Source organism: Pelobates fuscus, chromosome 3 (genome assembly GCF_036172605.1).
Source record: "Pelobates fuscus isolate aPelFus1 chromosome 3, aPelFus1.pri, whole genome shotgun sequence".
NCBI lineage: Eukaryota > Metazoa > Chordata > Amphibia > Anura > Pelobatidae > Pelobates > Pelobates fuscus.
In genome coordinates, this window is record NC_086319.1 from 224,822,139 (window position 1) to 224,836,621 (window position 14,483).

The 14,483-nt window shown below is 45.4% G+C and overlaps 1 protein-coding gene across 2 annotated transcripts in view; it reads left to right on the forward strand.

Annotated features, from left to right (window-relative positions):
* The window catches only part of PTPN12 (protein tyrosine phosphatase non-receptor type 12), an 86,252-nt gene that overhangs the window by 65,435 nt on the left and 6,334 nt on the right, over window positions 1-14,483 (forward strand). Inside the window, exons 13-14 of one of the 2 annotated variants that reach the window (XM_063448156.1) lie at window positions 1,972-2,909; window positions 14,033-14,125. In XM_063448156.1, coding sequence (XP_063304226.1) covers window positions 1,972-2,909; window positions 14,033-14,125 — 1,031 coding nt within the window. The remainder of the gene's footprint in view (window positions 1-1,971; window positions 2,910-14,032; window positions 14,126-14,483) is intronic. The other variant, XM_063448157.1, reaches the window with a different exon arrangement.

Below are 14,483 nucleotides of genomic sequence, written 5' to 3' on the forward strand. Positions count from 1 at the left end.
GTTGATTTAACAATCCATTTAATCCTAGCCCTACTAGGGCACACACTGCATTGACGAAGTAGAAATAGAAACATTGGCGGGGGAGGAGGCATTTATCAAATGTTTCTGACATGTTTGTCTAAATTTCTGTGCAATTTACAGGGATATGGGATTTGTATCGTCCAATGACTGTCCCAACCAGCTTTATTTTTGTTTTGTTTTATTTGCCTATATATAGTCCTGTTGCATGAAAGCAGCAGGACTCCTACACGGAACATTGGGGGAAGGAATTGTGTGGTCTGCACCTCTGGCGGATGCAGACCGTAGTAATTCGTCCTTCAATGTCTGGCGCTCATTTGTGAGTCAGAGCACAGCTGCCAGTATTCAGTCTTTGCTCTGACTCACTTAGTGCCGGGACTGCTAGGGAGTGATTACTGTGGTCTGCAGAAGTCGAGGCACTTGGTAAACTCCATACTAAGGCAAAACGGTTGTAACAATAGCGATGTTGGAGGAATTTTTTCTTTTCTTTTTACACCCCTGATGTATTTATTTTCACTCCCCTGATGTATTACATCTGTTGGGCTTTTTCATTGTCCCCCCACCCCATTTTGTGCCCTAACCATAATATTTGAATATACGCCAATTTTTCTGATGCACTTATCGTATGTTCTTATCAGTCTTTCTGCCACTTTTTCCAAAATCAAAGTTTTCTGTTTCACTTCTTTTCTTTTTTTCCTGCTCTTCTAAATGTGGCAGTCTTCTAAAATTTTAATTTCGCTAAGAACTGGCAGAATTTACAGTGAAGAAAATAATCCCCATTTCATCGCTTTTAGAACACGTTAATAACATCATAATAGCGAAGGAATTCAACTGTCACTTTTCAGCACACTTTGATTCCTGCCCCCTTTTTGTTTCTCTTTCTTCAACTCTACTATGTTCATTGACCGAAAAGTGCAACGCTTGTAATAATAATAGGGATGTAGGTACAGCAGTATATATATTTCTTCATTTAATTTTACCTCACAAACATATTTCTTAAACTTAGGGCGTAGGCAAATATTATATTAAAACACTGAGAAGTATTTACATTCATATGGAGTCTGGAAGTATTTTCGATAAAAACACATTAAATACAGGTTTGGTCAGGATCTTTACTTTTTATTGTACCTTTTAGAGAAGATATTGCTTAATGCTTTTTTAAGGGTACCCAGATTGCACTTAGTGTTTTCCGCTCTGTAATGCTGAAAATTATGATTTTTGCAGTTCAAAGTCTTACTTTGGGCACCAGCAACAGGTCTTCCTTTTTATTCTTTTTCTTTCCTTTCCATGCTTGATTTTTTTATTTATTTTTTATTTAGACTTGACCTGCTTTCACTAAAACTGGTTTATAACAACTCCAAATGTGTTTGTAAATAGTAGCATACTGTTAATGTACAGCTTTTCCTTTTAATAAACTTTGTATTGTGCAATATTCTACACATCCCTTGTTACCCAGATGTATTGTTCATTGCAGATGTTTAGGAAATACTTATGTGCACCAAGAGGGTTTTGCATGGCTCATGTGTAAAATCCCCTGATGTTAATTTATGCCTTGCCCGAGAATTTGTTGATTATAAATGTATGCTCTTCATAGATCTATGTTGTATAGTTGTCACCTAATACGGGATAAAAGATTAAATAAAATGACTATGTATAGTCATATGGGCTTGCAATTTCTCGAACTATGTGAAAATTTACATTATTGTAAATAAATGTTTTATTGTATTTGAGCACTTGAATACAAAATTTATGTGGTATAAAGTTAGTCACTTCCAATCAATTATTCGTGACATTGTGAACAGAAACAAACTGCTTTTGAAGTATATTTCTGCAGACATTTTTTTTATATGTCTGCTAAAGTAAATGCAGGTGGTTATTGTTAACTGTTTTATTCGGTCTTTGTCATGATTCGAATTTTTGTTTTCCTTACTAAATTTCTATTTATTCTTTTAGCTGCCTTGTAGAAGGAGATGTAAAAGAAGAAATTTTGCAACCACCAGAACCTCATCCTGTGCCACCAATTTTGACGCCCTCCCCTCCTTCCTCTTATCCAACTGTGACAACAGTGTGGCAGGACAGCGATCGCTATCATCCAAAACCAGTCCTCCATGTGATGTCCACTGAAAATCCAACAGGCACAAATGAGAACTATACCAAAACAGAAGTATTGGGTAAGAATGAATCTGCTATTGAAAAGAAACTTGAGCGCAAGCTCAGCATTGAAATTAAGAAGGTACCGCTCCAGGAAGGTCCAAAAAGTTTTGAGTCCAGTGCAGGTTTGCATAGAGGACTTGGCGTTAAGATGAAATCTACTTCCTGCTATGCAATTGACCAATCACTGAAAGTTCAAGAATCCAGTTCATTAGATTCTGTTGTTGGCCTATCTTCAAATACTTGCATTGATTGTAGAAGTTCAAAGCATTCTAAAACATTAGAAGATAAACCACATCAAAGAGGCTCTGAGCTCCCTCAAAGACCAGACCATCTGCCTCTGGAGAAGGGACTTTCCAAGTCTTCTACTTTTGGTATTGAACATACAAAGTGTACAAATGCTTCTTCCACTGCTGAAAAATCATTGGACATGCTCTCCTCAACGAGTGAAACCATTCACAATGCAACTGTTCTGACCTCTCAAAGTCAGGCTGAGCACAGCAGCACTGTTTCACATCAGGCACCCTTGTCTTTTACAAACCCCCTACACTCTGATGACTCTGATGTGGATGAGGGGAGTTCTTTAGAAACTTTGTCAAAAAGCTTGTCTAACATATCAACCGCAAGTGCCACTGTATCGGCTGCTTCGGCAGCTGAAAACTTGTCTACTAGAAAAGTATTGCCTATGTCTATTGCCAGACACGATTCAAACAATCCCCACAAACCAAAGCCTGAGAAAGGTAAGTGAATTTAAACTTCTTTGCATGTAATGTGTTTTTAGAGAGAGTCTGCCTGATTGTTAGTGTTCCCTCCAATAACAAACCAATGTAATAGCTGGAAGTAAAGGTTTGGTATAGTTAAGGGCCACTCCAGTCCCCTAAAGCACTTTTAACTTGTCAAATTGTTTTAAGTGTTAACTGCATAACACTTCACTGCACATTTATTTTAGAAAAGTATGGCTTTCAAGAGAAATTGGCTGTCAGATCAACAGAAGGGTTTTTCTACTTTTCTCACTTTAAATTACAGTTCAGAGATGAAGTGAGTACTTCTTATAGAGTAGTGTTGAATTATGCTCTATTAGAAGCATTGATCAAGAATCTGATTGGTCACAAGTCCTCCGTAATGATGACTTCAGCAAGGATGGATTGGGCTGTGGCAAGGAGACTCTCCCAGTGCTGGAATAAAATAGTTTACTTTGTTTTGAATTGCTAGTTGGGGTTGATCAGTAATCTAAATAAGAATGTTCCAATAAAAATATATATATATATCTATAGATATTGTTCCTTTAAGAAATTACAACAACCTTTGTAATATATTACTTGATAGTGGGTGTAAGTATTCAAAAATGTAGTTTGCATGGCTTATTATTCTGTCTAATGCAGCAGGAAAATTTAAGTGCAAATAACTTCCTATTGTCACAACCCATCATGATTAATGTGCAAAGGAAAGTGCTTGTCTTGGTCTATTGTAAAGAATTTACTCCATTTTCTTTACATATTCTCTAGGTCTCTTGAAATAGCCACTTCCATAAATGGTGTCAAATGAAAGGGTAGACATGCTTTAGGAACTGTTTATGGAAAATGGAAAATATGTAAAGCCTACATACATTACATAGTATCTACTGCAATTTTAAAAATGTCCAAAGGAGCTTTTCAGTGAGATCTGGAAGTCAAAATCATTATTGGTTTGCCAGTGTGTGTGAACAGATTTTAGTTTACTGCTTAGTGGTGTGTTTTTTTTAGTTTTTCCTTTGTATTATTTTTTTTTCTTGAAAAAAGAGAGCGCAAAATTTAGCCTAATATAGCTTTGTTTGGACTAAAATGCTGTAATTCAGTTTCCGTAAAATTACGTACAATTCTGGGCTTAGAGAATAAATTATGTATGTGTGTCCTTCAATCATGCTTATAAACATCCTGTGACAGAGCTCCTGTAGTCTGACAGAGTACCTCCGCCATTTGCCTCTGACGCTGGGATTTAATTGCCTAAGTGACAATAGCATTTCCCTATATACTAGTAGAGACTTAATGAAGGGGTAAAACAACAAGGTTTCTGGACACAAGGCACATATTTATACTAATGTTCCCAACATTTTCCCAACATTTCCCAACATTTTTATAAATGATCTTGAAGACAGCATTGAAAGTCATGTTTCAGTGTTTGCAGATGACACAAAACTTTGTAAAATAATACAATGTGAGCAAGATATTACTTTGCTGCAGAAGGATTTAGATAGACTGGAGGACTGGGCACTCAAATGGCAGATGAAATTTAATGTTGAAAAATGCAAAGTTATGCACTTCGGCGTAAAGAATACACAAGCAACGTATACCCTTAATGGAAGCGAATTAGGGATAACAACACACGAAAAGGACTTGGGAATTGTTATAGACAACAAACTATGCAACAATGTGCAATGTCAATCAGCAGTAGCCAAGGCCAGTAAGGTATTGTCATGCATGAAAAAGGGCATTCATTCTCGGGACGAGAATATCATTTTGCCTCTCTATAAATCACTGGTAAGACCACATATTGAATATGCTGTGCAATTTTGGGCACCTGTTCTAAAGAAGGATATCATGGCACTAGAAAAAGTGCAGAGGCGGGCTACAAAATTAATAAAAGGAATGGAACATATCAGCTATGAAGAAAGGTTAACAAATTTAAACCTATTTAGTTTAGAAAAACGTCGCCTGAGAGGGGATATGATAACATTATACAAATATATTCGGGGCCAATACAAACCATTGTGTGGAAATCTATTCACAAACCGGACTTTACATAGGACACGAGGCCATGCGTTTAGACTGGAAGAAAGAAGATTTCGTCTAAGGCAAAGGAAAGGTTTTTTTACTGTAAGAACAATCAGGATGTGGAATTCTCTGCCTGAAGAAGTGGTTTTATCAGAGTCCATACAGATGTTCAAACAGCTACTAGATGCATACTTGCAAAGACAGAATATTCAAGGATATAATCTTTCAATGTAGGGTAATAACTGCTTGATTCAAGGATAAATCTGACTGCCATTCTGGGGTCAATAAGGAATTTTTTGTCCTAGCTTGTTGCAAAATTGTGCTTCAAACTGGGTTTTTTTTTTTTTTCTCTTTTGGATCAACAGCAAAAAACAGGTGTGAGGAAGGCTGAACTTGATGGACGCAAGTCTCTTTTCAGCTATCTAACTATGTAACAGGGGTCATCAAAATGAGCAATGCAAGCCCATCCCGGCGCCTCGTGTTTGGGACATAACTTGATCAGGGACAGGTTCATTTAGCTCCCACACATGCGGGCACCTTATGCTCTCCTCAATACACAATGTCCCCATAAGTACCATCAACAATGTGTACATCCCCAGACAGGGCTAATTTTCACGAGCAAACTTTCCAAAAAGTGCTTGAATTGGAGGTACATAAACAGTAATCCACAAGTTAATTTCAGTAGGATGCAGCAAACCTCCAATCTTGCAGAGTTCCAGGCTGTCTCCATGTTAGTGCTGGTAGGAAAAGGAGGGTCCCTCTGGCTCTTTGTAAGATGCTCCACCTACTTGTGATTTTAGGTCAGGAGCGGTACAGGATGGAATTTGTACGGGCTAGCGGCCAGATCACTTAGTAAGAGTTCCAGATTGTCGGCATTGGATGCGCTATCTGGAGGGTAGAGGGACATGGGGAGGTGGAGGCAAGGTGTGATGTAGCTCTTTTTAGGGTGAAATTGTATGGAGTCTGTCACACATCCTTTTGTAAGGAATTTGATATATATATTTGTGTCACTTTTGATCACTTTTGATCGGTATTGCCTTAAAATTAAATAGTTTCATAAGACATCAAGAAAATTATTTACTGTCATATTTTACTAAAACTAGAGCAACAAAAAAGTAGGGGTCGACCGATATTGATTTATTAGAGCAGATACGGATAATCTGACAACTTTCAGTCTGATAGTCGATAGTTTACCAAAATTCTGTACATTTAGCATATTTTATTTTTTTTGCAAATCTTTTTATTTATTTTTTTATTAAGTGGTAAAAGCACAAAATATACATGCCAGTCAGCTTTTTTTTATGTTTTCAAGAATATTTGTGTGGGTAGTAGATGCAGTGAGAGTATTTGATTAGTGAATGCAGTGTTTGTTTGTGTAGTGGTAGCAGTGTCGGTAGTGGTAGCAGTGTGGGTAGTGGATTCAGTGTGTGTGTTTGTGTAGTGGATGCAGTGTGTTTTTGTGTAAATATGTGTGGTAGGAACTCCCCTCCCCCTCCTCCCCACCCCTTATTGGTCTCTTAGTGCCACCCCCCCCCATTCCCCTGTTCTTCATTGTGTTCTTCTCCCCTCTTCCCTGTCCCATCGTGTTCTTCTCCCCTCTTCCCTGTCCCATCGTGTTCTTCTCCCCTCTTCCCTGTCCCATCGTGTTCTTCTCCCCGCTTCCCTGTCCCATCGTGTTCTTCTCCCCGCTTCCCTGTCCCATCGTGTTCTTCTCCCCTCTTCCCTGTCCCATCGTGTTCTTCTCCCCTCTTCCCTGTCCCATCGTGTTCTTCTCCCCTCTTCCCTGTCCCATCGTGTTCTTCTCCTCTCTTCCCTGTCCCATCGTGTTCTTCTCCTCTCTTCCCTGTCCCATCGTGTTCTTCTCCCCTCTTCCCTGTCCCATCATGTTCTTCTCCCCTCTTCCCTGTCCCATAGTTTTCTTCTCGCCTCTTCCATGTCCCATCGTGTTCTTCTCCCCTCTTCCCTGTCCCATCGTGTTCTTCTCCCCTCTTCCCTGTCCCATCGTGTTCTTCTCCCCTCTTCCCTGTCCCATCGTGGTCTTCTCCCCTCTTCCCTGTCCCATCGTGGTCTTCTCCCCTCTTCCCTGTCCCATCGTGTTCTTCTCCCCTCTTCCCTGTCCCATCGTGTTCTTCTCCCCTCTTCCCTGTCCCATCGTGGTCTTCTCCCCTCTTCCCTGTCCCATCGTGGTCTTCTCCCCTCTTCCCTGTCCCATTGTGGTCTTCTCCCCTCTTCCCTGTCCCATCGTGGTCTTCTCCCCTCTTCCCTGTCCCATCGTGGTCTTCTCCCCTCTTCCCTGTCCCATCGTGGTCTTCTCCCCTCTTCCCTGTCCCATCGTGGTCTTCTCCCCTCTTCCCTGTCCCATCGTGGTCTTCTCCCCTCTTCCCTGTCCCATCGTGGTCTTCTCCCCTCTTCCCTGTCCCATCGTGGTCTTCTCCCCTCTTCCCTGTCCCATCGTGGTCTTCTCCCCTCTTCCCTGTCCCATTGTGTTCTTCTCCCCTCTTCCCTGTCCCATCGTGTTCTTCTCCCTTCTTCCCTGTCCCATAGTTTTCTTCTCGCCTCTTCCATGTCCCATCGTGTTCTTCTCCCCTCTTCCCTGTCCCATCGTGTTCTTCTCCCCTCTTCCCTGTCCCATCGTGTTCTTCTCCCCTCTTCCCTGTCCCATCGTGGTCTTCTCCCCTCTTCCCTGTCCCATCGTGGTCTTCTCCCCTCTTCCCTGTCCCATCGTGGCCTTCTCCCCTCTTCCCTGTCCCATCGTGTTCTTCTCCCCTCTTCCCTGTCCCATCGTGGTCTTCTCCCCTCTTCCCTGTCCCATCGTGGTCTTCTCCCCTCTTCCCTGTCCCATCGTGTTCTTCTCCCCTCTTCCCTGTCCCATAGTTTTCTTCTCCCCTCTTCCATGTCCCATCGTGTTCTCCCCTCTTCCATGTCCCATCGTGTTCTCCCATCTTCCCTGTCCCATCGTGTTCTTCTCCCCTCTTCCCTGTCCCATCGTGTTCTTCTCCCCTCTTCCCTGTCCCATCGTGTTCTTCTCCCCTCTTCCCTGTCCCATCATGGTCTTCTCCCCTCTTCCTTGTCTCATCGTGGTCTTCTCCCCTCTTCCCTGTCCCATCGTGGTCTTCTCCCCTCTTCCCTGTCCCATCGTGGTCTTCTCCCCTCTTCCCTGTCCCATCGTGGTCTTCTCCCCTCTTCCCTGTCCCATCGTGGTCTTCTCCCCTCTTCCCTGTCCCATCGTGGTCTTCTCCCCTCTTCCCTGTCCCATCGTGGTCTTCTCCCCTCTTCCCTGTCCCATCGTGGTCTTCTCCCCTCTTCCCTGTCCCATCGTGTTCTTCTCCCTTCTTCCCTGTCCCATAGTTTTCTTCTCCCCTCTTCCCTGTCCCATCGTGGTCTTCTCCCCTCTTCCCTGTCCCATCGTGGTCTTCTCCCCTCTTCCCTGTCCCATTGTGTTCTTCTCCCCTCTTCCCTGTCCCATCGTGTTCTTCTCCCTTCTTCCCTGTCCCATAGTTTTCTTCTCGCCTCTTCCATGTCCCATCGTGTTCTTCTCCCCTCTTCCCTGTCCCATCGTGGTCTTCTCCCCTCTTCCCTGTCCCATCGTGGTCTTCTCCCCTCTTCCCTGTCCCATCGTGGCCTTCTCCCCTCTTCCCTGTCCCATCGTGTTCTTCTCCCCTCTTCCCTGTCCCATCGTGGTCTTCTCCCCTCTTCCCTGTCCCATCGTGTTCTTCTCCCCTCTTCCCTGTCCCATCGTGGTCTTCTCCCCTCTTCCCTGTCCCATCGTGGTCTTCTCCCCTCTTCCCTGTCCCATTGTGGTCTTCTCCCCTCTTCCCTGTCCCATCGTGGTCTTCTCCCCTCTTCCCTGTCCCATCGTGGTCTTCTCCCCTCTTCCCTGTCCCATCGTGGTCTTCTCCCCTCTTCCCTGTCCCATCGTGGTCTTCTCCCCTCTTCCCTGTCCCATCGTGGTCTTCTCCCCTCTTCCCTGTCCCATCGTGGTCTTCTCCCCTCTTCCCTGTCCCATCGTGGTCTTCTCCCCTCTTCCCTGTCCCATCGTGGTCTTCTCCCCTCTTCCCTGTCCCATCGTGGTCTTCTCCCCTCTTCCCTGTCCCATTGTGTTCTTCTCCCCTCTTCCCTGTCCCATCGTGTTCTTCTCCCTTCTTCCCTGTCCCATAGTTTTCTTCTCGCCTCTTCCATGTCCCATCGTGTTCTTCTCCCCTCTTCCCTGTCCCATCGTGGTCTTCTCCCCTCTTCCCTGTCCCATCGTGGTCTTCTCCCCTCTTCCCTGTCCCATCGTGGCCTTCTCCCCTCTTCCCTGTCCCATCGTGTTCTTCTCCCCTCTTCCCTGTCCCATCGTGGTCTTCTCCCCTCTTCCCTGTCCCATCGTGTTCTTCTCCCCTCTTCCCTGTCCCATCGTGGTCTTCTCCCCTCTTCCCTGTCCCATCGTGGTCTTCTCCCCTCTTCCCTGTCCCATTGTGGTCTTCTCCCCTCTTCCCTGTCCCATCGTGGTCTTCTCCCCTCTTCCCTGTCCCATCGTGGTCTTCTCCCCTCTTCCCTGTCCCATCGTGGTCTTCTCCCCTCTTCCCTGTCCCATCGTGGTCTTCTCCCCTCTTCCCTGTCCCATCGTGGTCTTCTCCCCTCTTCCCTGTCCCATCGTGGTCTTCTCCCCTCTTCCCTGTCCCATCGTGGTCTTCTCCCCTCTTCCCTGTCCCATCGTGGTCTTCTCCCCTCTTCCCTGTCCCATCGTGGTCTTCTCCCCTCTTCCCTGTCCCATCGTGTTCTTCTCCCTTCTTCCCTGTCCCATAGTTTTCTTCTCGCCTCTTCCATGTCCCATCGTGTTCTTCTCCCCTCTTCCCTGTCCCATCGTGTTCTTCTCCCCTCTTCCCTGTCCCATCGTGTTCTTCTCCCCTCTTCCCTGTCCCATCGTGGTCTTCTCCCCTCTTCCCTGTCCCATCGTGGTCTTCTCCCCTCTTCCCTGTCCCATCGTGGCCTTCTCCCCTCTTCCCTGTCCCATCGTGTTCTTCTCCCCTCTTCCCTGTCCCATCGTGTTCTTCTCCCCTCTTCCCTGTCCCATCGTGTTCTTCTCCCCTCTTCCCTGTCCCATCGTGTTCTTCTCCCCTCTTCCCTGTCCCATCGTGGTCTTCTCCCCTCTTCCCTGTCCCATCGTGGTCTTCTCCCCTCTTCCCTGTCCCATCGTGGCCTTCTCCCCTCTTCCCTGTCCCATCGTGTTCTTCTCCCCTCTTCCCTGTCCCATCGTGGTCTTCTCCCCTCTTCCCTGTCCCATCGTGGTCTTCTCCCCTCTTCCCTGTCCCATCGTGTTCTTCTCCCCTCTTCCCTGTCCCATAGTTTTCTTCTCCCCTCTTCCATGTCCCATCGTGTTCTCCCATCTTCCCTGTCCCATCGTGTTCTTCTCCCCTCTTCCCTGTCCCATCGTGTTCTTCTCCCCTCTTCCCTGTCCCATCGTGTTCTTCTCCCCTCTTCCCTGTCCCATCATGGTCTTCTCCCCTCTTCCTTGTCTCATCGTGGTCTTCTCCCCTCTTCCCTGTCCCATCGTGGTCTTCTCCCCTCTTCCCTGTCCCATCGTGGTCTTCTCCCCTCTTCCCTGTCCCATCGTGGTCTTCTCCCCTCTTCCCTGTCCCATCGTGGTCTTCTCCCCTCTTCCCTGTCCCATCGTGGTCTTTTCCCCTCTTCCCTGTCCCATCGTGGTCTTCTCCCCTCTTCCCTGTCCCATCGTGGTCTTCTCCCCTCTTCCCTGTCCCATCGTGGTCTTCTCCCCTCTTCCCTGTCCCATCGTGGTCTTCTCCCCTCTTCCCTGTCCCATCGTGGTCTTCTCCCCTCTTCCCTGTCCCATCGTGGTCCTCTTCCCTGTCCCATCGTGTTCTTCTCCCCTCTTCCCTGTCCCATTGTGTTCTTCTCCCTTCTTCCCTGTCCCATAGTTTTCTTCTCGCCTCTTCCCTGTCCCATCGTGTTCTTCTCCCCTCTTCCCTGTCCCATCGTGTTCTTCTCCCCTCTTCCCTGTCCCATCGTGTTCTTCTCCCCTCTTCCCTGTCCCATCGTGGTCTTCTCCCCTCTTCCCTGTCCCATCGTGGTCTTCTCCCCTCTTCCCTGTCCCATCGTGGCCTTCTCCCCTCTTCCCTGTCCCATCGTGTTCTTCTCCCCTCTTCCCTGTCCCATCGTGGTCTTCTCCCCTCTTCCCTGTCCCATCGTGTTCTTCTCCCCTCTTCCCTGTCCCATAGTTTTCTTCTCCCCTCTTCCATGTCCCATCGTGTTCTCCCCTCTTCCCTGTCCCATCGTGTTCTTCTCCCCTCTTCCCTGTCCCATCGTGTTCTTCTCCCCTCTTCCCTGTCCCATCATGGTCTTCTCCCCTCTTCCTTGTCTCATCGTGGTCTTCTCCCCTCTTCCCTGTCCCATCGTGGTCTTCTCCCCTCTTCCCTGTCCCATCGTGGTCTTCTCCCCTCTTCCCTGTCCCATCGTGGTCTTCTCCCCTCTTCCCTGTCCCATCGTGGTCTTCTCCCCTCTTCCCTGTCCCATCGTGGTCTTCTCTCCCCTCCTTGGTCCCCGCTCCCCTGTGTGTCTCCTGGTAGCGTGGCCAAGTGGAGCAGTGCACACCGCGATACAGGAGATTCAGTCTCCTGTACCCGGCAGGACTGACAGGAAGTGCTCTCTCAGTGAGCACTGCTCCGCTCAGCCACGCTACACAGAGTGACTGGCAGGAGAGAGAGCGCTGTGCTCCCACCTCCTGACGGTCACTCCGATCTAGCAACCCACCCTGGGCCGGTGCGCCATAAGGCGGCCGCTTGTGCCGCATTATGGACGCGCCGGCCCAATCATTCTTTATCGGTATTGCCGGTGATTATCGACCGATACTTACAAAAAAATCAGAATGTCGCCCAATAATATTGGCAAAACAGATAATTGGTTGATCCCTACAAAAACGTATTACTCTTAAAATCAAAACATACAAATTAACAGTCAGTTTAACTGTCCATCAGTATTCCACTGTCCATGGAGTCTCTACTGCCTGCACTACAGAAGGTGCAGTGATTGGACAGGGTTTGTTGCCTGTCAAACCAACAATACTTTAGCTAGCCATCACTGGTTTTAAACCTACTTTCTGCCGTATACTTTTTTTCTTTTCTTTATATGCTTTTAAACATTTTTTATTGGAGGGGGTTCTCTACTTGTGCTGCACACATAAGCTCCCTTGCGGCTCCTAGTATATTGTATGTCATTGCCTGCAATTTATTTTTCTGCTCCTTTACTACTTGTTCTCCCTTCAATTGGTATTAAACCGTGCAAGACTAGCAGTAGTTCTGCTATGTTCTCTCCTTAAATTATATCTTTAAAGTGTAAGCATATGGTCTTTTACAAAACTGTAAAATGGGAAACTATAACCAATTAGTATGACAAAACATGTTCAAACCTATATGGTAAAAGGTGACAAGAGTCTTGTTCAAACAAGTTTATAGTCTAAAGAATTTGACACTGGTCAACACCTTCAGGCCAACAAAGCTTAAATGAACCTCCCTGAAAAACAATTTATATTAATCACTAGTCAGACAATTTAAATCAGGAATTTTTACATTCACGATTGCTGGTTGTTATCTATATTTCCTACCAGATGAAGATTTTATGTTTCAAATAACTTTTCAGATTATTTTAAGTTATATCCGGATTGGTTATTATATAGAGTTAGAAATACATAGATAATACTGGATTTGCTTGGTTAGGAAAACTATTTAAATAGTTTTATTTTAAGGGACAATATAGTCACCAGAACAACAGCTTAAAGGACCACTCTAGGCACCCAGACCACTTCAGCTTAATGAAGTGGTCTGGGTGCCAGGTCCAGCTAGGGTTAACTAATTTTTTTTATAAACATAGCAGTTTCAGAGAAACTGCTATGTTTATCAATTAGTTAAGCCTTCCCCCTATTTCCTCTAGTGGCTGTCTCACTGACAGCCGCTAGAGGCGCTTGCGTGATTCTCACTGTGAAAATCACAGTGAGAGCACGCAAGCGTCCATAGGAAAGCATTGTAAATGCTTTCCTATGCGACCTGCTGAATGCGCGCGCAGCTCTTGCCGCGCGTGCGCATTCAGCCGACGGGGAGGAACGGAGGCGGAGAGGAGGAGGAGAGCTCCCCGCCCAGCGCTGGAAAAAGGTAAGTTTAACCCTTTTCCCCTTTCCAGAGCCGGGCGGGAGGGGGTCCCTGAGGGTGGGGGCACCCTCAGGGCACTCTAGTGCCAGGAAAACGAGTATGCTTTCCTGGCACTAGAGTGGTCCTTTAATGTAGTTGTTCTGGTGAGTTATGATCATTCCCTTAAGGCGATTTTATATAAACATTGCCTTTTTCAGAGAAAAAGCAGTGTTTACAATGCACTGCCGTTCAGAGTCTCCACACTCTGCGTGGAGATGGTGAATTTTCCTTAGATGCATTGATGAGCTAATGATGCGCGGCGCTAGAAATAAGGTGAGTTTTAACCCCTTCTAAGGGTACCGGCCTACCTTTATTTCAGTCTGCTGTTATACTCACCAGAACAAATACAATAAGCTGTAGTTGTTGTGGTGACTATAGTGTCCCTTTAAATAATTTCAGTGATTTAAAGTGGTCATGGTGCCTGAAGTCTGTATGTGCATCTTTTTGCCAGGGAACGTCTCTATAGAGTCTGTATGCTTTCTCATGTGTATCTCTGCCTTTGGCAGTGTCATTAGTCAGCCTGGAACATTTTTTGCATATTGGATGTCTGCACGCACAGAATGCTGGCGACAGGCGTTCAATGGTGGCATGGGCTGTGCTTCGTTCAGCCCAGTGTCTAGAAGTGTCAGATGCAGGAAAAATACATAAGACTAAGTAGTCCCTAATTTGTGTTATGTTTTTATTCAAAAATAAATGAAAATTTGAAATAATTAAGACAGAGTGGGAATGAGAAAGAAATGAGGAAGCAATTGGGGAAAAAGTAAGTACGGTATGACCGTGCCACTTTAATAAATTTATTATACACACAAACCAAATGCTTCTCAGTAAGAGCAGCAAATGGTAAAGTCTGTGACATTAGAATGAGTAGGTGAGGTTTTTATGTGTGTATGCATGTTTCACTGCACTTCCCAACTGTTTTGTATTTCATTTCAGAAAATAGAGATCTGCTAGTTGATATTCCAGACACTTTCAATTCTATGAATATAACATATGCACAGCAAATGCCACAAGATGGTGCAACGTGTGGTATGTACAAATGTTTTTGCTATGATTCTAGTTTGTAAATATGTGATTTGTATGGGTCCATGATGTCTGCTTTTAAAGTTCGGTCCAACAGTCTCAGCTAATCGATGTTGTCTAGGTTGGATGAAATTGATGATGTGGAAGTGCTTCATATCAGTGCAGCCAAGAAGAGTGGTTTCTAGGCATTGGGCAGAGCTGCTGTTTGACAACGAACAGTGAACATCTCCAAGGCACTCTTAGCAACTTAAAGGAACACTGTAGCTTTAAGAATACAAACCTTGTGTTCCCCTACTTATTTAGGTGTCGTCTTCCCACCCACCCAAACGGTTTGCTTTGCTGGTAGCACCATGGACGTTCTTCC